Here is a 23662-nt window from a genome sequence, read left to right as displayed (position 1 = left end):
GGAGCGAGGCTGTATACAGTAGCTGTTCAACAGATATTAATTAATTATTTTAATGTACTTTTTGATGCAACCACAGAATAAAACATTTAAGGGTTCAGCGTGTCTCAGAGCGAGATTAAAGTTTCAAGAAGGCCATGGCCTCAATTAATGAAGACCCAGTTTATTTTGAATCGAACACTCTGCTGCTCCCAGCTACACACGCATAGACAGTATGCACACATTTTGGATTCCAAAACATTCTTTCATGTTTTTTTGTACTAGAGGCCATAGTCTCAAAGGATTTCTTTGTTAAATATTCATATGCCTCTTACTGTATGAGTAAATTGAATGAATATTTCCATGCCACAGGCAAAGAGAACAGCACTATCTGCTGAGTCAGTTATCCACCGGTTACATAAAATGGGTACACAAAGCACCAGTTGTTTTAATAATTTCCAAAAGACAAAATATTACTGACATTCTGTCTTCCGTACACAGTAAAATCTTCAGTTTTAATTGAATTCTGAGAGTGTGTAAATGCAACCGATGAGTCCATTTTGGTTACATTTGTACTCTCTGTGTTGCAAATGGTTAAATTTTTAGAGAATATTACTGTGTACTTTCCATCTGACTCAGTTGAGTCTCCTAGAAATGCTGGACTTGCAAAGCTACTGTAGTGAAGTCAGAATCGAACCTGAAGGAGGAACTTATCTTTAGCTGCTGGAGAGTATTCTGCAGAACACTCCATACAGTACGTGTTCAGGCAACGCAACAGAAAGTTTGTTTTCACCTTGAGCTCCGTTCAGACAGAATTCTCCGACAGAATGCAGTACTGGAGTTTGTCCCACTGTCACAATCTCTCCGAAGTGTGTGCGCGCGTGCGTGCATGTGTGTCCACCAGATGGGGAGAGAAAAAGGGAGAGTGTGTGTGTGTGTGTGTGTGTGTGTGTGTGTGTGTGTGTGTGTGTGTGTGTGTGTGTGTGTGTGTGTGTGTGTGTGTGTGTGTGTGTGTGTGTGTGTGTGTGTGTGTGTGTGTGTGTGTGTGTGTGTGTGTGAGAGCATGTGAGCCCAAGCATGTGAGCCCAGACTCTCTCATTCTCTCCATTCAGCTCTATTCAACAGAGCCCTCAGCCTTGCAGATGTCAATGAATTATGCATTTCTGTCCTGTTATTACCTATTTATTTTCAATTTATCCCTCCCTCCCTCCCTTAACGTAGGTGAGATTTATAGTGATAGGCATTTTTTTCCTTACATGTACATGTAGATGTATGTAGATTTAACTGAAAGACCAATCAAAGGATGATAATGATAATGCAGTTAAAGATGATGATCTGTGTGAAGCAGTGCAGGTAGAGATAAGTGCATAGCCCTATTTAGGATTCTCGCAACAAAACAAGGTGATGATAATATTAATAGCTATATTAATAATATAATATTGTCAATTTACTGTGTATGGCAGTCAATTAGCCTATTTGGTGGGCACAGTATGTAAGGTTCTTCTGTTCATTACTGTTGTACACATTTTTAAACGTTTTATTGGTTGACTTTATTGTTATTGTTTTGTTTATCAATAATTTACTTTTCTTAGCAGCCAGCTTGGCAGCTTATGTTGTCCCCTTACTTTGTGGAAGTCTTTAAGCTGGGATGTGACGCTGGTTAAAAGGTATTTGTACTCTAGCACCACTAGGCTAGTGGTGATGATGGATCTTTCAAGGAGGCTGAGTAGTTTGGAATATAGGTTACTACTACTGCTCACTCCAGCGCTTTTAATGGCAATGGAGCAGACACTGCTATGTGACGTCAGTGCAGTCTCATTTGTATTAATGCTGGTTCCTTGCGTCAATGCGTTGTGTTTGAAAAGAAAGCTATTACTAGCAGATTCCTTATATCTGTGGCTTTATTATCTAAAAGTTCAGAATGGCTTTTTGTTGGTATCAGCTAAGAATGAGGGTGTCTGTTCCCTTTTCAATGCGCTAGACCACTGGGAGATGGGTTGCCAAGGTGGAGTGCAACACCTACCATCAGCTCCCACTTAATTACCCAAGCCATGCTACTCATAGGCTGAGTTGGTGGTGCCTGGGATTGAACCCAGAACCTAGTGGTCCAAAGGCTAGAGCTCGTCCGACTGAGATACTCTATGTTCATTAAATGTAGTAGCATTTGTGGATATACAGTTACTGTTTGTATGTGAATTTATACCTTTTTACAGTTTTGGGGTAAAGCAGACAAGATTGAGCTCTCTTTCAAGAAACGTGGAAGCAGTGTAGAAGCTAGTGAATAACTAAGGGTCATTTTCAATAACCGTCACAGCTCAAGTAATTGAGATGAAAATCTCTGAATAAATATACAGTATTCACATAAAGTGGGAGATTACTGGGCTTCACAACTTTGGTGAAGTTTTAAATAGAATACCCCGTCTTTAATTATATGTCAAATTGCTGAAAATTGCATCAGTATTTTCTTTCCTCCATGCGTCTGCCTTGGAGGATTAACTGTGGAGGAGTTGATAGAACACAATGTCTCAGAGAAACAGTCCACCTTCAAGGTATTACATGCAGACAAGAGCTGCAGGAGCTGAGATTGGTGAACTTGGGGGTGGGGGTGGGGGTGGAGGATTAAGCAAACACTGCTGTCAAATGCTTTGATGACTGTTGTCAATGAAAAGGTGTAGTTTTTGTGAGATTTCTATGCCAGTATCAGAAACAGCAAATGATGACAGGCAGAGCTGCACAATAAGACTGATGAACTTATGGCAGAAATGTGATAGAATGACAATATACAGTACCATGGCCTGTCGTGAGTTATTGCTTAAATACAGTACATATGCCAAGTTCAGTGTCAATGTCCTTGAGACTGCAGTTTATGCACTCCCACACTGCCTCATCCTGACACGCTGGTGCGCATTTTGAAAATGAATACAGTGTGAAAATGTTTATGCAGCATCTGAGCCTCCGCTTTCGAGAAGGGGATGGAATTCAGACTGTGAAAATGCAACACGTAGCTTTGAGAATTATTCCTTCTATTTAATTTGAGCAATGCTTACTTATTTACTTAATTTGATCCATTCATTCACTCTTTGCCATGATTTGGAACACACACACACATACACATTTAAAAAAAATTTGCTCATACTTTGATTAGGTGGTAATTTCACAGTGCAAATAATTTCCTCTACGCATACAAAACGAATTCATGAACACTACCATCATTTACTATACAGTATAGGCCAGGGGTGCCCACACTTTTTTTGACTTGAGAACTACTTTTAAAATGACCAGCTCAACTACAGTAGATCTACCCCAAAAAGATATTATCCCATTGTTGAAAAAAAAATCAACAATGGGAGGGGGGGGGGGGGGACTTCCTTGTGTTTGGGCGTACACTCTACTCTACATGGGACAAGTATTGAATGCCCCCCAGGCAGTGAACAAGTAATCTGCACACCTCAGAAGGCTTGAATGATTCCCACCCACTTCTGATTCAAGCATTGTTTTTAAGTAGTAGTTGACAGTGGCCGTGGGTGTTTTCCTATGTTCATTTCAGTTGAAATAAAAAGGCGAACCAGACTGGATATGTGGTGCTGTTCTTTTAATTCTATATGACAGATTCAGTACAGTATAATATTTGTGAAGTATAGCCTACAAATGTAACATTAAGTAGAAAAGGGGAACTGACATTGTCAGTAAATTGCAGCATTATTTGAAATCTCAACAACTCACTCTCTTTCCTTTATGCTTGAAAGGTGACTGACAGTTCATTATTTCTACTCAATAAAAGATACGCTGATCGGGGAAATAAACAAAAATAAAACACTAACCTCCGCAATTATAAAAAAAAATTAAAACAATATTTTATGTCTACATGTCTTTCCAATTAGTGTCACAAATGGATAACGAGTGTAAAACTGTCAGTTTAGCTGTGCAGATACTGATGATTTGTGCCCTCTTAAAATGATCTTTCCGCTTACTGTTTACTTGGCACAGCACCAGGAAGAGAACAAATGGGAAGGGAGGCAAAGATAAGTGTAGATAGGACTATTTTCTGGTTTGTTTTACGGTGCAGTACACATCCTGAAAGTTGACAGATCTTTCTCACAAAACAATTCATCTAAATCACTGTCAGAGTTTGTGTGCAAGACTTTTTATGTGGCCTCATGCAACTAACTTTTAATACAGTTCCATTGTCATGCCCTATGTCACAGGAATAATACAGCACTGCTACAGTGTCAATAGGCAGATCAAACCCAGGCTTCACTGGCTGAGTGACAGCTATGTTCTTTCTCGTTCCTGCTGGTTGCATCTGATCGTTCAACTCTCTGACAAGTTAAGCCTACCTCACCTTTTTGTGCAGTTCATTGGCATCCCTTGTGTTGATATTAGCTTTTCAGCTAGCCGGGGAGGTAGGATTGTGTTGAAGGCACTGGAGAAGTTCAATCAATCAATCAATCCACTTTATTGTCGCAACACAATTACAGGTAACGGTGAGGTGAAACTCTTGTTTATGCAGGCTTCCACATTTGCAGCTCAGTGAGCAAAAAGAAAAGAATTGGCAGTAAAGAATGGAAAACAAGATGAGCACAAAAAGACTGAGAAAACAGCATGTTAAAATCAGTATCTTGTAATTAAAAGAGGTCCTAAATCACAATATAGTGCATTCAGTAGTGCATATCAGTATCATGTTGCTTAGAAGTCAATAAAGTGCAAATCAGTTAAGCACAGGCGACAGTCTTAGGTTTTGTTCAGCAGCTTGACAACTGCTAGATAAAAACTGCAGTGCCACAGTTGTTATGGCTCATGATACTCCGGTATCGCTTGCCAGGTCGAAGGTGCGACAGTGGTTTGAACAGGCTTTGGCTGGGGTGATGTCTGTCCCTTGAAGATCATAGATCAAGTTGAAGATCATAACTGTCATGGTGCTGCGTGGCCCTCCAAGTCTGTGTATGCTCTGTGGAGCAGGTAGATGATCACATTATATGCACCATTTTGTGCATGATAAGCAAACTCTTCATGACATGTGCACCTTCATCAGCCTCAGGGACAGGATGAAGAGGTGCTGGATCTGGACGGGAGGGGGGGGGGACTTTAGTTGCTCTCAAAGGTATTACATTATTACATAATAGATTACAATAGTTGCACAGTAAAATCCTCAGGGTTGATTTAACAATGTGAGTGAAATAATGGACCCAACACTGAAGATTTTACTGTGTACTAGTACCATACTGTCATTTTAACAGTGTTGCATTGTGTTTGCTGTATGCCCTGTGTGACTGGGTTTGGGTTAGTGCCTCCCCTCCCTTCTCTCTCCTCTCGAAACTGTCTCCAACCATATCCACCTGCATCTGTCTCTCCCTCTCCATCCCTCATTTCCTGTACACCTGTGCACCTCTCCTGTGGCCTCACCCTGCTTGGTCTGGAATACCTGTACCCCACAGACTAGAATATGGATATATCGAGAAACACGTCAAAGTAATTTTGAGAGCAAATAGTCAATCTAAATCCCGCCCTATGATCTGGGTGAGACCAGTGCTGAGTTTCATGTGGTACGTATGAAAACACATTTTTCTTTTGGTACTGTAGCTTGTTATAAAAGGAGTTTTTTGGTGCTGAATGATTTGGACTACTTAATACTTACTCTTTGAACATATTGCTTACTTTTAATTAGTTATTATTTTTGAACAAATGAAGGGCTGTTGCTCTCTGTGAGGTTTTGTTTTGTTTAGTTTAAACATGAATATGTATGTACGGATGCATACTGTGCCTTGCGGTTGTGTGAGCAGGTGATGTTCAAGGAACATTAGAATTGAGTGTGTTTGGCTTTGATTGCAATTGACAGCAAACGCTTTTGACCTTTAACTTGATGAGCATTTCTTGAGTGTTTCTTGACTACCATGCTCGCTCTCTCCTGAGACTTTAACCTTTTTACGGCATGGCACTGCAGGAGTCTATGTATAGAAGTCTGTGTGTCCATAGCTAATCTCACAATCCTCTGGACTGATCAGTGTCAAATGTTCTGTGCACATTGCCAGTAGGCCGCAGAAGTATCTCCACTTATTTGTTTTTACATATCTTCACATACTGTATGTTTTATGCTTTTTATATGTAACTCAATTTTATAATGAAAGTTAATGGCTCTGATCAGGCTAAAACCTTGCAAAAAACTTTTCCGCAATGTATTATACAACATCAGGAGATCATCTAATTTCATCAAATTTTCTGCATATCGGGAAAGGCAGGGGCTAGAATAGAATAGAATAATGCACAGGAATATCAAAGCAGAACTGAACTCTGATACACTGCTTCATTCTCAACGCTTGAGGAAACAAACAGAAAACGTCCCATTCATCAGTTCACTATCATACTGTATATCCATATCCACGGCAAATTGAACGGTCACACTCATTTTAAATTATTAAGGCCCCTCATTTTGTCAACCTGCTGGTGATCACTGGCCCTTTTGTCATTGTTCTGATATGCGATCCTGATAATGCCAGCCTGAAGATATCAGATACCATTGTTTTGTGATTGGCGGCATGGAGTGGCGGCAGTGGGGGGGAGGGAAGTAAATCAACTCACTTGAAATGCTGGATGACAAAAATGTACAGTATGACCCCCAAATAGTCATAGCCTTTGGCTGTGGCTATTGCAAAATGGCTTAAAAAGGGGGAAACAACAACAATAAAAAAAGAACAAAGTGAAAATATAGCCAATCTACAAGCGCACAATGTTGATCACAACACGTTATGTAACAAAGATATCCAATACCTGATATAAAAGCATCTGAACCTGACACATGTCAGCATGACACCATTGCATGAGACCATGAGAACAGAAGATAAAAGAACCCGAACAGTGTAGTTTAGAAAGAAATTGTCCAGATTAGCTTTCAAAATTGGAGAGTCTGAATATTGGGGAATGGGAATATTCCCACCTACACACATACAGTATACACATATACACACCTGTCATTAAGATTCTATACTAGACCTAGTGGTCATCAATTAAGACAGCGAGCGATCAGTTTAGCTCACCATACCTCAGCAAGGAAAAGAAACCGTCTAGCCTCAACTGGGAGACTTCGATAAACTACTTTGCAAGGCAGAGTATAGTCCAGCCCAGTGCTCAGGAGACTAGAGCAAGGACAGTCAATCAAGGACAGATTGCACAGTCAATCTTTGTCTATACCATCGAGTTGTTCAGGATCCGCAAGGAATAATCCTTCCCCTGAAACTCCAACTCAACAGTCCAGAAGTTTGAATCAACCCAGTCTAACCTGCCTATTTTTGTTCAACCAAAGTTGACAGTTAATAACTGCCCTGACCGGCAGCCTGCAATGACACACTGGAAACACCATTGCACAGTGCAAACTCCCCAACACCAGGGGTTCCCAAACTTTCCCATGCCAAGGACCCCCAAATGGTGTGGTGAAAAAGAACATCCGATCTACAAGCTCACAACATGTTGCTTGTAGATCTGCTATTTTCGCTATCTTTGCAGATTTTTTAAATGTTTTAAACATTTTGACAATGATGACATGCATGCCCAAAGTAGGGACATCAGGTTAAAAGAGGTTAAGGCATGTGCCAATTTTACAACTTTCAACATTGAATTTTTATTGAAATAAAACATATGTATTTATTTATTTAAATTTGCCCTTTCCAATTGGCCACCCTGGTGCGCCCTGCTTTGAAAAGCCATGGACTAATTAATCCCTTCCCACTTTTTGTCTTTGCCCTCCATCAGAGCAGGGAAGGGAGTGCTGTCTGCCATGAAGCTCGGAAAGAACAAGATCTCCAAAGATGACCACAAGAAAACAGGTGAACAACAAAAATCTGATATTGTTATACACAGCAATATCCTAAGTGTTCATTTAACTCTGAGAGTGCAGATGGAACCAAATAAAGATCAATTTGGTTCCATATGTACATTCACAGATAACACTCTGAGGTAAATCAACACAGAGGATTTTACTGTGTATTGTTGTTAAATAATGGATATGACCAATGTAATCCATTTATAAATGTGTTTTTGGAAATTGCTTAATGGCCACTAAGTGAAAACCACGTGCCTCAGCAGAAATTGTGATGGGGAACAGAATTATAGAGCATGATGTTATTATGACAGATGGCTCAGCTGAGCTACTAGCCCCGTCAGTTGCACCTCCTCCTGCTGCTCACTCTCTGCATTATGACATTTCACGCTGCAGTACTCGGCATGCTGACAACAACTCCACCTGATTCAGTGCTCTGTTATTGATGGATGTCATTGCTGCTGCTGGTTATGCTCAGTCTATACGTTGGGGGGTGGTTGGCATACTGCCAAACATAAATGAATTGCTCACTCACACATCACATTCGTCAGAAGTGTTGTAGCCAACGCATGACGAGGCACCAACGTGTCAATTTGCCATGTCTTGTGTGTTGTGCCTACGTATAGTTTTCTTGTGTGTAGTTGGTTTGACTGGAGTGGTTGGCTCACTGAAAGAATACTACAAGTGAAATGCCTGCCAAGTGAGGTCAACGACACGCTTCTTTTCTATTGGTTGACACCAGGTCAAAGTTCACCATTGTTGAACTCCATGCTTCAAACTCGTTGAATGCGACACGCGTCAACGCCATTAACCCGTCACAACACAACTCCCATAGAACGGAAGTGAGCGGAGCGCCGACGCTTCTGATGCAGATCGTGACCGTGCCCTTAAGCTGCAGTGCAAATATTTTTTTTTTACAAGAGTGGTCCTCACTGAAGTGTATTAGTCTACGGCAGTGGTTACCAACCTTTTCTGGAACAGAAGAACCCACTTGAAAATCTTAAATGTTCACGGCATGTCGGCACCCATGCATCTGACCACTTAGCCGGCATCTGTGTTAAACGTTCAGATGGGTGGGCCATGCCATGTGCATTTTTAGAGCATGTTTATTTTAATGCTCAATCAATCGATCCGGCGTGGATCAATGGAATCACTGTAGTATATCAGGGGCTTTAACATTTTCAGCCCAAGGACCTCCTAGTTGAGAGAGAGATGAAGCAGGGACCCCCTCTATATTGTATAAAATTTAGTTTCAGATTCTACTTTTTTGTTTACTTGGTCTGCTCTTTTCTCCCTCTACACCTATACCTCTTTGCCAAAAATAGCAGATCTACAAGCTCACAACGCCTCGCGCTTGTAGATCTGCTATTTTTGGCTAAAGTTCTCTTCCGAATAGGGATGCTAGGGTTCAAGTGGTTAAGGAAAAAATATATATATCACACAAAGATTTTGGCGGACCCCCTGTAGTAACTCTGAGGACCCCCTAGGGGTCCCGGACCCCCTGTTGAAGACCCCTATATATACTTTAAGTTCTTATTTATTGGTATCACTATGAAAACTCATTTTTCAAGGTTTTAAAGAAGAAATAACATCTAATTTTAACTCATTCACTGCCAGAACTTTTTTTTTTTTGCGTTTACCCACTGCCAGAGATTTTTCATTGAAAAAAAAAAGTACTCAGGAGCCGAGATACAAAATGTTTAAGTTTTAAGTTAACAAGGAAGTGGATGGGAGTCTAGATCTTCAAAAAATCATATCTCCTTGGTCTTTGGGTTAAAAGATAAATAAATAAATAAGAAAAGAAAAAAGTCGTTTTAGTCGTTCTTGGCAGAGGGGGTTAAAGGACAAAAGTCGTTTTAGTCGTTCTAGGCAGGGAATGAGTTAAATATAATCTTTTCAATATTAATGTTATATTATCATTAACTTCTCAAGTGTTTTGCTAATTATTTGGGGGCCCACTTGCAATAACTTGACGGCCCACCGGGAGGCCCCAGCCCACAGCTTTGGGAATCGCTGGTTTAGAGTGTTTATTGGTTTTACCGGGTTACACCATAGATATTAGAAACCTAGATACCTCATTGGCCTCTGCAGTTCATTGGGGCGACTTGTATCGCAATACACGGCGGCTCTTCCGTCTTCCGCAGGGAACCTGTCACTCAAAGTGACTACTGGCCAATCACAGCGCTCACAGTGCGTTGACTACTGGCCAATCACAGTGCGTCTTTTCCGGGACTTGTCAGTGCAATGGTTCTCAACCAGTGGTCCGGGAACCACCAGTGGTCATTGAGGGGGTTCCAGGTGGTACCCAGCTAAATGATGGAGAGTTGATAATAACCAAATGGACCCTTATAGATCTTTAAATCTTGAGTATAACATTTCACACTGTCAAGAGTCAAATTGTTAAACATCTGCATTACTTACTAAACAAGTACACAATTAGAGAACGTAAACAATTGTTATTTTGACAACAGCTTATCGAATATAACATATTAACATATTCTACGTTTTGGGTGTGAGAGGCTAAAGCTTATCAAACGGTGTTCCGTGACTCAAATGCTGAATAAATAATGGACCTTGATATGAAAAAGGACCAGTCTCTTATTTGAATTTCACAAATAGAGTGTGGAGTTTGCCAAGTTCCATAGATGCTGTGCACAGCTGTCAGCTGCTGCCTCTCAAAGGGTTAAGAGCTGGGTTACAAAAAGACCCGGCCCCACCTGCCTCTGATTGGCCTACCGAACTTCCGCGTGTGTGACGCACACGGCAGCCCTGCGGAAGCAGGAAGCGCGCCCGAGATACAGACGCTTCAGAGCCGAATGAGGCGTCTACCTTTATATGTCTATGGGTTACACCACCTCTGTTATGCTGCTGTCTAGACGAGCCGGCCATCCTTGACATGGAGGACCTGGACAGGAGGGCGATGCGTATGGGCGGAGCCCTGGACCCTGACACTGTGTCCCTGGCCTCAGTCACTGCAGTCACCACCAACGTCTCCAATAAGAGGTCTACACACACACACACGCACACACACACGCGCACACACACACACACACACACACACACACACACACACACACACACACACACACACACACACACACACACACACACACACACACACACACACACACACACACACACACACACACACACAGTGGTGTAAAGTAACTAATTACATTTACTCAAGTACTGTACTTTAGTTACTAGTTACATTTCAGATATAAATCATTATATTATAAAACATGCATTAACCACTTTAGCCCTATTTTATACATAGGCTATTTGAAAATAGCCGATGCACAAGCTCACAACGCGTCGCGATGCAACGCGTTGTGAGCTTGTAGATCTACTATTTTCAAACATGTTAGTAATTACTTTTTTGTACTTTTACTCAAGAAACATTTTGAACACAGACATTTTACTTGTAACAGAGTATTTATACATTGCAGTATTGATACTTTTACTTAAAGGGCAAGACCACTTTGGTAGAGGTTTGGGTTGTGTAGTTACCTTGCCATGATGTAACTCCAAAGGTGGGCAAGAAATAAAAAATAATTGCTCCATTGATTAGAAATTGATAATTCAAAATATGCTCCTCATTGACTTACATTGTACAGTAAAACAGCTCTCAAAGTCACTCTTTTAGCACATAAACGAACGCAAACAAAGTTGATTCAGACAATATAGAACATCACCAAACCCAGTACTGTTTTTTTATTTTATAAAAATGTCAACTTCCTGTTGATTTTGCCATTTTTAATAAGTAGAAAACCTGGACTGGATCCGCGGATCCGGATCCAGATCTTCAAATAGTAAAATCAACAGGAAGTTGACATTTTTATTTAAAAAAAAAACAGTACTGGGTTTGGTGATGTTCTATATTGTCTGAATCAGCTATATTTGGGTTCATTTATGTGCTAAAAGAGTGACTTTGAGAGCTGTTTTACCGTACAATGTAAGTCAATGAGGAGCATATTTTGAATTATCAATTTCTAATCAATGGAGCAATTATTTTTGATATCTTGCCCACCTTTGGAGTTACATCATGGCAAGGTAACTACACAACCCAAACCTCTACCAAAGTGGTCTTACCCTTTAAGTAAAACATTTGAGTACTTTTTCCACCACTGCACACACACACACACACACACACACACACACACACACACACACACACACGCACACGCACACGCAAAGCAGCAAATGCAAGTGTGCTGCAGCTCTAATTGATACTTGATCCAGAGTATTTTATCTACAGAGTTGCAGTGTATTATCATTTTAACGACATAATATTTCATACGTCACATTTTTGTATTCCTGTTCACCCTATTTTTATTGACTGTAGAAGTGAATAATATGAACCATATCAGTATAGCTCTGCCACAAAGGTATTCCAGTTGTTGTCGAGAATGTAATATTCTGCCCTTGCAATGTGAATGACAGTATTGTATTTGTCTATTCCTCCAGGTCAAAGCCAGATATCAAGATAGAACCGAGTTCTGGGAGACCGGTGGATTATCAGGTGTGTGTACGTGTGTGGTGTGCGCGTGCTTGTGTGGTACAGTATGTTTGTGCAAATGTGTATATGTATGTGCCTGTGTGTGCCTGTGTGTCTCTGCTTAAGTGTCTGTTGTGTTTTCTGCCTGAGAGCAGGATGAGCCAAACAGCTGCAATCTCAGCGTCATTGCATGAGAGCACTGGGAGAAACAAACTGGTTAAACCTACAGTATCTCTTTTCAGCATGCGGCTCATTTTATTTTATTTGTGAAATATAGTTTAATAAATCTGTATGGTGTTGTCTAACTATAGTGCCTTTCACACCATGCACTGTAACATGGACGTTATCCAGACATTAGTCAGTAGGACCTGACAGGCAACGGACATTACGCTGCCAGCTGCCTTGAGTTAAGTCTGTGTAATGTCCGATTCAACCCAAACCGCTCAATATGTGAATTGCCGAGGTGATAGCCCGGTGAGTGGGAGTGTTGATGGCGCTTCTATTTTCGAGGAGAGACGAGCCTCCCCGATGTGTTTGGAGAGAAACGTCACTAAAAACAATTCATTAATTCAGCTTTTTTTTTTTAAAGACATTTTTTGGGCCTTTTTCTGCCTCTATTGATAGGAAAGTAGGCTGACAGGAAATGGCACACAGCAAAGGTCGTCGAGATCGGGAGTCGAACCCGCGACACGCTGTCAAGCTGAATTACCAGCCTATTTGGTATGCGCCTTGACCGCTAGGCCGGCAGGCTCCCTTAATGAAGTAAATTTTTGTAGTATTTGAGTTGGAAATATTATATCAATATATGATTGAAACTTCTGTGACAACACAAACAACAACACCTCTTTCCGTGCCGTAGGGATGTAATATGACCTAATTATTTCAGAGGGTCCCTCTGCACTCGTCTGTAAACAGAGACTAATGTTATTTGTCGAGCTCGCTCGGAGGATGTCTGGTTTTGATGAAAATGGATTTGCAGCTCGTAGGATGTGTTGTTAGTGTTTTAACAACATTTCAAACGGAGGTTTGAACATAGTTATTAGGAGTTGCACATGTAAGATGAACACAGTTATATTAAATATAAAAACTAAATGTACTCCGTCTGTATTCCTGTATCCCCCTTTGCACCCTTTTTATAAAAATGTGAGCATGTAAAATACACATTCAGTAAATGGTTACAGTCCTTATAGCAGTTTGTTGTACATGGGTGCGTCAATGGGAGACTGCATATCAACCACTTCAATTCCGAGGCATATTACACATTTTAATTTGATATCTGTCTTGTTGGTTAAATGGTAGTAGCTACCAGCGCATCTACCCAGAACACCGCCCCTTGCCTAATCAAACGGCCTATTTACAGTTATGTGAGAACACATCTGAAACAGACATTCTCCTGTTGAGTCCTACATGTGTAAAAGGCCAACACCAGACAATACCGACCTGATTCCCCGGACATTTTCCAGTGCTCATATGTGAAAAGGGCTTATGTGCGTTACAGTGCATAAACAAATGTTTAAAGCAAAACCAAAGTATATCAAAGTATAATTACATTCAAAAATTTAATTAAATTGGTTTATGGTGGTTGTTCAATCCGCCTTTTCATTCTTTTCCATCACATCACTGAAGCTGGCTGCCCACAAAGCAATAAAGGAATGAGGGTGTACAGTTCAATGTATAGCTGGAAAAGAGGAATGGAGGACTGATTAGTACACTCCAACTGTGTGTGCTGTGTTTTCAACCCAACCTCCCATGTCAGCCAGTGGCCTATATAGCTTAAAAGCCACAGCTTGTTTCAATAGCTGCAGAGCTTAAAAACACTTCATGCCTTAGTGTAGATTTACAATTTACTGTGTCTGCTTTTCCCTCTCTTTCCACTGTCTGTGCTCAAGCTGTTTCCATCAGGCGTAATTAAGCCATTGGGACACTGCTTGGAGCTACAGTTTAAACCTTTGGTCTTCCTTGTACACTGAACTCGTCTCAGAGAATAATCACAGTCCAAGAAACTGTAATGTGCCAAATTCTATATTGCCTGGTGTTAGGGTGAATGCAGATAGTTCATGTTGAAATGTTAGAAGGGACGTAAGTAATTGTCTTAGCATCGTGGTAATCAGTGCCAGGATCTGAAAGACTTGCCATGCGTTCACAGGGGCACGTGGTGCCGGGATAACCTAACATGAAATGATTACCACAGGACAAAGTGACAAAGTATACATGGACATATCAAACTATTAACTCTCTAGTGGCTTGATTTATTTATAAAGACAGCATTCACAACACTTGGCAGTCACTGGTGGGATTACACAATCTCGTTTTTGCTTATGTAGTCCATTCTGGTGCTCCCGATGTCTCCCTTCAGATCAGCATCACGGTGATCGAGGCCAGGCAGCTGGTGGGCCTGAACATGGACCCGGTGGTATGTGTGGAGATTGGAGATGACAAGAAGTACACTTCCATGAAGGAGTCTACCAACTGCCCGTATTACAACGAGGTGAGTCTGTTTACCTCGCCAAGTACCTCTGGGAATGAGCTCGATTGTTATGGAAATGTTATGGTAATCTGATAACCCTTCTAGAGTGCCAAGTTTCACTTTCTACTGTTCATGCGGTTCCTTTTGCTTCCAGGGAATCACAGCTATAAAGCTGAGGCTTCTGTCATATTATTATCCGCAGCAGTGCTTTGGCATACCGTTAGAGATGAACTAAAAACTCTGAGGTGTAGTAAACATCATCATTACCCAGAGAATTGTAGCTGAGACAAGCTGAAATTGAATGATGAATGAATGACGGTTTCAATTAGATTAGGCTGAGTTGAACAGAAAATACCTTGAAGACGCCTTAGGTGGAATTCAATATTCATGAAAGAAAAACCCCCCTGACATCATCCAATTCTTTTTTACATTATTTTGTATGGAAAGGGCTAATACTTTTCCAATATTTAGTGTTGAGTTTTAGTTTGATTCGCTCAATCAATTTGTGGCAGAGGCAGAGTGTGTGGAGCAGTATATCTGTTATTGATCCTTTCTGTTGGTCTGTAAGGTAGCTTTCCTTATGGGGCGTGGCACCTACAGTAGTGTAGTGAAGATAATAACAATATATTATTTAAAATGTTCTCACTGTATGCCCTATGCCCTTTGGTTGTTCTACTGCATGTGCGGATTCTCCATGGTTACTTCAACTCAGTATTTCACTTCTGTTGAGTATTTTGTTGTTTAAAACACCTTCGTAAAGGGAATTCTGCCGCGCCTCAGCCAAACAAAGGCAGGTTCGGTAGGTCACAAGAGCGGGACACAACAGCATCAAACATAGAGAACACACAGAGCAGCTTGGATAATAACCCTTTTTAATTAATTTAAAATGCTCTGTATACAAAGACAGGACTGACGTTTTGAAGTTGCATTGAAATGTCAGTCCTGTGTTTGTATGCTTAGAGCCTTAATAAAAAAGGCTTATTGTCCGAGCTGCTCCAGTGTGTTCTCTATGTTTGATATCTTCATGACTCAGAAATAGTTCATTTTAGTATTTGTTTTATTTGTATCATCTTTAGTGATGTGTTGCAGAGTGGAGGAAATTATTCTGGTGACATTTCCCTCTCTTTTAAGTAGAAGGTAGTAAAACAAACTTTTAGATTTTGAGATCTATGTACCTGTCACTCAGTCCTTGTCCCTTTTATGCCCATATTTGGAGATCCCTTGTATATGGCCATACCCTGTATATTGGCATGCCCATATATGGGCATATTGGTTGGATTGGACAACTGGATATCCATATATGCCTATAATATATGGACATATCGGTCAGATCTGCAGACAACCGCATATCCGTACGACTCGGCGGTGGGTTCGCACTCCCTCGAGTCATTACCGCTGCGCGCCGAGATGGTCAGTCTCATATATGCACGTGACCACATATGGGCAGGTCGGCTCTATGGCTCTGGACAACTGGATCTCCATATATGCCTATATATAGGGGCGTATCGGATTTGTTTATGGTTATGTCTGAGTCATGGTGACATGCCTATACATGGGCATATGGGGTTTGTTTATGGTTATGTCTGAGTCATAGTAACATGCCTATATATGGGCATATCGGATTTGTTTATGGTTATGTCTTAGTCAGAATGACGTGACGGTGGTCCTGCCTATATATGGGGGTTTTGGGTTTGTTTATGGTGATGTCAGAGTGATGTGGCCGACTGGCCGTGGTCTGCCGGCCCGCCGGCCCTCCCATTAGCCAATTTTAATATAGGAAAGAAAGTAAATCGCTTAAAAGATATATTTTCCCAAAATAGGGACGCCAGGTGGGGCATGCTAGCGAATTTCTACAAAAATGAAATATAACCTTAACCTAGGATATAATTACCACTGACCCCAATTTCCATACATATTCTCTCATTATTCACTTTGCTATCTTTTCTGTACAGGCCTCTGCTTCTATTCTGAAAGGACAGAAAAGTGCAGACAAGGGGCTATTGCCTTGACATTCACATCAGATCTTAATATATGTGTTATGAGATTTCCTATACGGTACTGCACTGCACTGCACTGCCAGTGTACTGTAGACTCCCTCTGCTTCACATCAATGTGAATCTCAACATAAACCACCAACACAGATAGCAGGTCTCCTGCTGGGTCAATATGAGAGTCAGTGATACAGATTTCTTCAAGAGATATACAGTAGATGGAATCATCAATTGAATCAAATTAAAATGATTAAATTGTTAAATGAAAAGAGTTGAAAAGAGTTGTGAATTGACAGACTTGTCTTCTCTTTGCAGTATTTTGTTTTTGACTTCCACGTCCCACCAGATGTCATGTTTGACAAGATCATCAAGCTCTCAGTAAGTAAATCACTACCATACAGCTAAATCACTTACATACCATAATTCTGAATGTCCATATATACATAACTGATGCACTTCCATGAAGTAGTTCAGTCATTATAGACGGGCTGTTTTGCCTTGCTTTTCTTGCCATGTTGCACTTAAACCTTCTCTCTCCCAAACATTATGTTCATGTCAGTGCTGTTTCCAAGACAACCATGGCCACAGAGTGCGTATAGAACTTTAATATTTTACATTCCACCCTTTCTAACTAGGTCATTCACTCCAAGAACCTTTTACGCAGTGGGACCTTGGTTGGTACCTTCAAAATGGATGTCGGGACAGTTTACTCTCAGCCTGGTGAGCTTTTAGATTTTGCTGAAATATTAATTAATCTAATGTTGTCAATGACAACATTGCTTGCAATAATCAGCAATAATTTTATCTAATCATATCTGACATTGCCGCAAGTCAAAATACAGCTGTGGGTTTATAATCAATGTGAACTAGCAACAATATTTACAAATCCATGTTTATGTTTTTTGGTTGCTAGGCTTATTGCAACAGGCTAGTGGCAGGAGGATAAATTAAATAATACAATAAAAATGGCTTTATTGATCAATTGACTCATTTATTGACATTCCTACCAGAACACCAGTTCTACCACAAGTGGGCCATGCTGTCTGACCCTGATGGCATCACAGCAGGCTGTAAAGGATACATCAAATGTGACATTGCTGTAGTTGGGAAGGGCGACAACATCAAGACGCCTCATAAGGCCAACGAGACCGATGAAGATGACATAGAAGGGTAAGTGGGACTTTGGGGAGGCATCACTTGTGGAAAAGACAAATTAAATGAACACGGAAAGAAGTATTAACACATTAAAATTATATTGGACTTGGATTTACTGTATATTGGTACATTTATTCACAGTCGGTGAGTGTCAGGATTACCTGCTGAAAGTTCCAATCTGTCATATAAGACACTGGGATACTCAAACTAAGTAAATCAATCTGATTATTTATATTTACATTCAGATTCCTAAGCGTCCACTGAAATGCCTCTTCAGTTACACAAACAATACAATGAAATCTATAGACAGTTCCAATAGTGATATTACCGTGATTTATAACACCAAACATTGTTTCAAGATGTGCACCAAAGGCAGTGTCTATAATCTTGAACTCTAAATCCTTTTCCAAGTCTCTATTATTTTATAACTGTGTTTCCACAGCGACTAAACGTTACAGCTAGTATACAGTATGTTTGTCATCTGAGTTGCATGTGTGATCCACTATTCCTCAACTCTATATTTGACGATTACAGTAAGTGTTTCCCCCCGTGTGAATTTTACAGGAACCTATTGCTTCCTGAGGGGGTCCCATCAGAGAGACAGTGGGCCAGGTTCTATGTGAAGATCTACCGAGCCGAGGGTCTTCCTAAAATGAACACCAGCATCATGGCCAATGTGAAGAAGGCCTTCATAGGAGAGAATCGAGACCTTGTAGACCCCTACGTACAAGTCCAGTTTGCGGGGCAGAAAGTATGTCTCTCCACACTCGACTCTCTTTACTCCTCACAAAATTCTAGGGTTTATATTTTTATATGAGAAAAACAGAGAGCACTGCATTTTCTTTTTTTAATTAATGCAGTCTACAATTGTACCCACATCAAACGACTGTTCCTCTGAAAGTTTGTGCATATTTCTAGTTATCTCTTGCAAATAAACAGTATGTACTTATTCTCTGTAATAACTCATTATCTGCCCAACTGTTTTGGAACAGTTCCATTATCAGTCGTATCTTTAAAGTTGCACCAGGGAGATGTCCAGAACGGTTGTGTTACTGTGAATGCTAATTCTCCTCGCACTACTCATTACTCTTACATCTGAAAATAAAACATAGTAAAATCATTTAAAATATTGATGTTTGAATGCAGTCAGTGAAGCAGTGCTAGCCTACAGTTCTACTCAAGTACAGTTACAGTAAAGTTATACTGTAGTTGTAAGTAAGTACATTTTATTTACAGTATATAGCACTTCTCACAGAGAGATCTCACAAAGTGCTTTACATACAGTGAGATTAAAACAAAACAAGGTATTAAAGCAGAAAAATCCTGTACAATTCATCTCAAGCAGGACAACAACACAAGCATGAAAATAAAATCATGTAACATCCACAAACGCTAGTTCAATTAGTAGCGTTTTAAGGTTGTTCTTAAAAATGTCCACAGAGGCTGCAGCTCTCAAGACCTGTGGAAGAGCATTCCAAAGTTTAGGAGCTACAGCCTGAACGGCTTTGTCACCTTTTGTTTTTAGTGTGTGATTTGGTGTCGTAACTCTATGTTAACCCAGGGGAAGACTTCAGTCCAGAAGAGCAGTTATGAACCAATCTGGAACGAGCAGATCATCTTCACTGAGATGTTCCCTCCACTCTGCAAACGCATGAAAGTCCAGATACGAGACTCCGATAAGGTCAACGACGTCGCCATAGGAACTCACTTCATAGACCTGCGGAAGATATCCAATGACGGCGACAAAGGTGCTTAAAAATACGTCTTGAAAAGTGGTGTCAGTGTGGTTAAGTAGCATTGATTTGTTGTCAGGCATATTAATTAGCCAGTCTAAGCTAGACTGTTTTATTACATGTATGTGGCAATTAGCCCTGCTAGAATGGCTTGTTGAAGGTTCATTATTTTCATCAGGTTATTGGAGCAAGATGACCTTTCTGACCCTATCAAGGTGGCTGTGTAGTTACTGTATGTTAAAGGGATACTTCACTTTCACATAAAATAAACATTTAAAAAATATATTAAAAATAAATGAAAAAAGTAATGGAAAAATCACGGCCCCCTCACGCATTAGAGTGTCCTACTAATGTGTGAGGGGGCCTTCATTTTGCCATAACTTCTTTCATTTTTTTTTAATATATTTCTTTAATGTTTATTTTATGTGAAAGTGAAGTATCCCTTTAACATTCAAAGGGATTGTCAATCAATGTATTAACCACATAACATAACGTCCCTATTCTGGGCTTGTCATAGTGAGCAAACATTTGGTGAAATAGGTAAACTTTCAACTAAAATAGGTGAATATTTGGCAAAGATTTGCTGTGTGTGTGTGTGTGTGTGTGTGTGTGTGTGTGTGTGTGTGTGCGTGTGCGCGCGTGCTTGCTTGCACATTTTATGAATATTGAATCAATGAAAATTATTAACATCTTGTGACTAAATAATAACTACATTGGATCATTGGAACACTGGTTCTTTATTTCCATTCCCTGAAAAGTAACGGTTTTGAACATACAGTACAAGGTTTCCACCCGACACCAGCGATATTCACCTGACTTGTAAGCTCTGCCGTCCTCTGTCCCATTATCATCGTCCCATCTGTTCTCTCCTCCATTCCCCCGGTCCTCCAGGGTTCCTGCCCACCATGGGCCCAGCCTGGGTCAACATGTATGGATCCACCCGCCAGTACACCCTGATGGATGAGCACCAGGACCTCAACGAGGGACTAGGCGAGGGCGTGTCCTTCAGGGCCCGCCTCCTGGTCTCTGTTGCCATGGAGATCCTGGACATCACAAACGCCGAGATCATGAGCTCCACGGAGGTGCAGGTGGAGCCCGTGTCCAACATCTCAGAGGTGAGCTACTCGTTGGCCTGGCTGGACGCGCAGCTGAGTGGTCACTGGGTAATTACTGTAGCATTTGTGGGCTCGTTAACTCATTCAATCCGGGAACGCATCTCTGTCGTTTTAGATTTCTTTGGCTATTGTTGTAAAAATCATGAAAATGTGTGCAAATCTTTGAATATATATATTCTAAAGCGAACATTTGTAACTCAAATATTTGCTTCTGGGGGTCCCTGGAATAAAAATATTTTACAAATGTTCGCCTTCAAAATATATATATTCAAAGATTTGCATATAGCATGAGCTTGTAGATCTGCTATTTTTGAATAGCCAAAGAGATCTAAAATTACAGACATGCGTTCCCGGATTCAATGGGTTAACTGGCTTGTATATTGACATAATTGACCTATGATTGACTAAACTTAATTCCTTGTCATAAAATCTCCCCAATTGTTTTTATTGCATTCGGCCCTGTGTGCGTGCGTGTGTGTGTGTGTGTGTGTGTGTGTGTAGCATATGGTATAGCATAGCAATCAGTACTTGTTCGTGGTTATTTCATTACCCATGACAGTGCCTGAGATGGTAACAGAGCAATTAAACACACCTACTCTGATTTCTCATGGGGGCTACAGTATGTTTCCCCACTGTTCTTCCCCATGTGGTCCTTACCTACTGTAGCAGCACAGCAGGCACACTCAAACTTTCTCTGAATTCTGTTTCTAGTTTGAAAGTTATCCTCTGGTGAAATGATGCTCTGATATCAAAAGTGAAAGCAATACTGCTGTCCTGTAATGTAATTCATGAGAGCCTCAAGGTGGTGTTCTACCACTTTATCCGTCTGCCATCAAAGGTCTGATGCAACCGATCCATTGCTCTATATATTGTGTTGTTAACTGCTCATTAGGGAAATAACTGGGCCTGGCTGTCAGGTTGTGAATAACTACCCCGGGGGACCGCCTCTATATCCTTCATACCAGCCTACCCTGGGGGCAGCTCCTGGTTAAGGATATTGCCAAGAAGGAGAGTGAGTGGGGGTTTCAGAATAAGAGATAATAAATCCTTTATCCACCAAAAAATGTTTCACACTACACTGCCTCTAGATAATGAGCATCAAAGAGAGAAGAAGTAGGAGGAGAGGAGAGAAAAGTTATATTCTAGTTCCTTTGTTGGGTAGTATATTGGCTCCCTGGGCGGAAAACGTATCCATGGATTCATTGGCACAGAACATAAAAACACCCTCCAAAACAAGAAACAAGCAGTGAAAGATCCCATCTGCAGACAAAATAACAGAACATTTCACACTCTTTTATATGGATAGTGTATCATTATAAATAAGCATCAGCAACTGCTTGACAAAGTGGCTTTTTTGTGGGCAGAGTGCAAATGTTTCATGCTCTATCACAATCTTATTCTCTCCCTCAGAGTGCCACAGGAAAGATGGACGAGTTCTTTCTGTTTGGCTCCTTCTTGGAGGCCACCATGATTGACAGGAAGATCGGTGACAAACAAATCAGCTTTGAAGTTACGATTGGTAAGTTAAGCTGATTTTCTTTATTTTTTCTTTTTTTATTTAGTTTAGTTTAGTTTTGAACTACTTTTGTTGTAAGGCAACCATGAAACCTCACACAGTTAGCAGGTATTAGCAGTGTCATTCCTACTTTAAGCTTAAGCATGGGATAAATTAAAAATGTATTATTATTACCTATGCTGCTACATTGTTTGAAGGAACAGACTCTTCTGTACCTGTGCACAAGATGTAACAATAAAGAACCACCTTAAACCAATCCTTAAACTAATCTAATTTGACTGATCTTGGAACCATCTAATGACAACATTGATGTAGCCCCTGGAACATTGTGTGAAATACTTCTGAAATGATGCCCGAGTCAATAGTTTCACTGACTGAGTAACTTAACTGCACCTGTTTCTCCCCAGGTAACTATGGTAACCAGATAGATGGAGTAAGTAAGTCTGCATCGACGAATAAGAAGAGAAAAGACGGGGAGAATGAAGAGGAGGAGTCTGAGCTGATCCAGAACAGCAGTGAGGATGAGGCAGATGAAGATGGTGACCTGGTCTCTGTGTCGTCCACTCCGCCCATGAAGCCCTTCATCACTGACAGGTCTGAGAGCAAGGGTCACTGAGGTCAAGTTCATTAGAGCAGTGATTCTCCAACTTTATTTCATTTCAAGGACCCCCAGTTTACAATGCATTAGGCCACAGACCCCATAAGTGTATAACTGGAACCAAATGGACCCGGGTTCCATTCGTACACTCTCAGAGTTACCAGTCATTTAGCTGGGGACCCCTGGGGGTCCCCATACCCCACTTTGAGAACCACTGCATTAGAGAACAATTTGTGATGGGCTGCTCGATTAAGTCTCAGCATATAACCGCTGTAGTGCTCTCCAAAACAATTTGAGAGTTTCACAGTCAATAAAACAATAATGATCCGAAGCTGATGAGATCAGCAAACAACAATATTTATGATGCAATCCCTATTCCCCTTTCTGTCTGTTTTGACCTTTCTCTGTGTTCCTACAATTCCCACGATGCATTTCATGGGCAAGCACCATCCTGTCACAGCCATAAGGTCTATCTATGGCCATCATTACCTCGATCTCGATCGTATTTTCTGAAGTCAAGATATTATGCTGTAAACAAAGTGAATAAGGGCAATGATAGTCACTCAAATTCAAGGGCAAACGTTATTTTCGACATTCGTCCTATGATATGAGAAGTATGTAGGGCTTCAGTGGTTTACCTGGCTGAAAAACACACCTGCTTGCGTGAGCGCATGTGTGTGTGTGTGTACAGTACACATTTGGGGGGGGTCTCAGCTTTTTTCAGATGATGTAAAAGGTTGGGAACCACTGAATCATAGCATGGGACCACACTTCTACAGACAGTCTGTACTAGCCAATACTTT

At 40.8% G+C, this 23662-nt stretch overlaps 1 protein-coding gene across 1 annotated transcript in view; it reads left to right on the top strand.

Moving 5' to 3' along the window:
- Positions 1-23662, top strand: part of otofa (otoferlin a) — a 99403-nt gene that overhangs the window by 46978 nt on the left and 28763 nt on the right. The window contains 12 exon segments of the mRNA XM_080452383.1: positions 7720-7793; positions 10663-10789; positions 12254-12308; positions 14641-14772; positions 17058-17120; positions 17378-17462; positions 17753-17912; positions 18462-18648; positions 19459-19645; positions 20522-20745; positions 22156-22264; positions 22669-22855. Coding sequence (XP_080308509.1) covers positions 7720-7793; positions 10663-10789; positions 12254-12308; positions 14641-14772; positions 17058-17120; positions 17378-17462; positions 17753-17912; positions 18462-18648; positions 19459-19645; positions 20522-20745; positions 22156-22264; positions 22669-22855 — 1590 coding nt within the window.

The sequence above is a fragment of the Gymnoscopelus braueri genome (assembly GCF_963280865.1).
Source record: "Gymnoscopelus braueri genome assembly, chromosome: 16".
In the NCBI taxonomy this organism is placed as follows: Eukaryota; Metazoa; Chordata; class Actinopteri; order Myctophiformes; family Myctophidae; genus Gymnoscopelus; species Gymnoscopelus braueri.
Note: the sequence above shows the minus strand (reverse complement) of the source record. Positions and strands in the feature narration are given on the sequence as shown.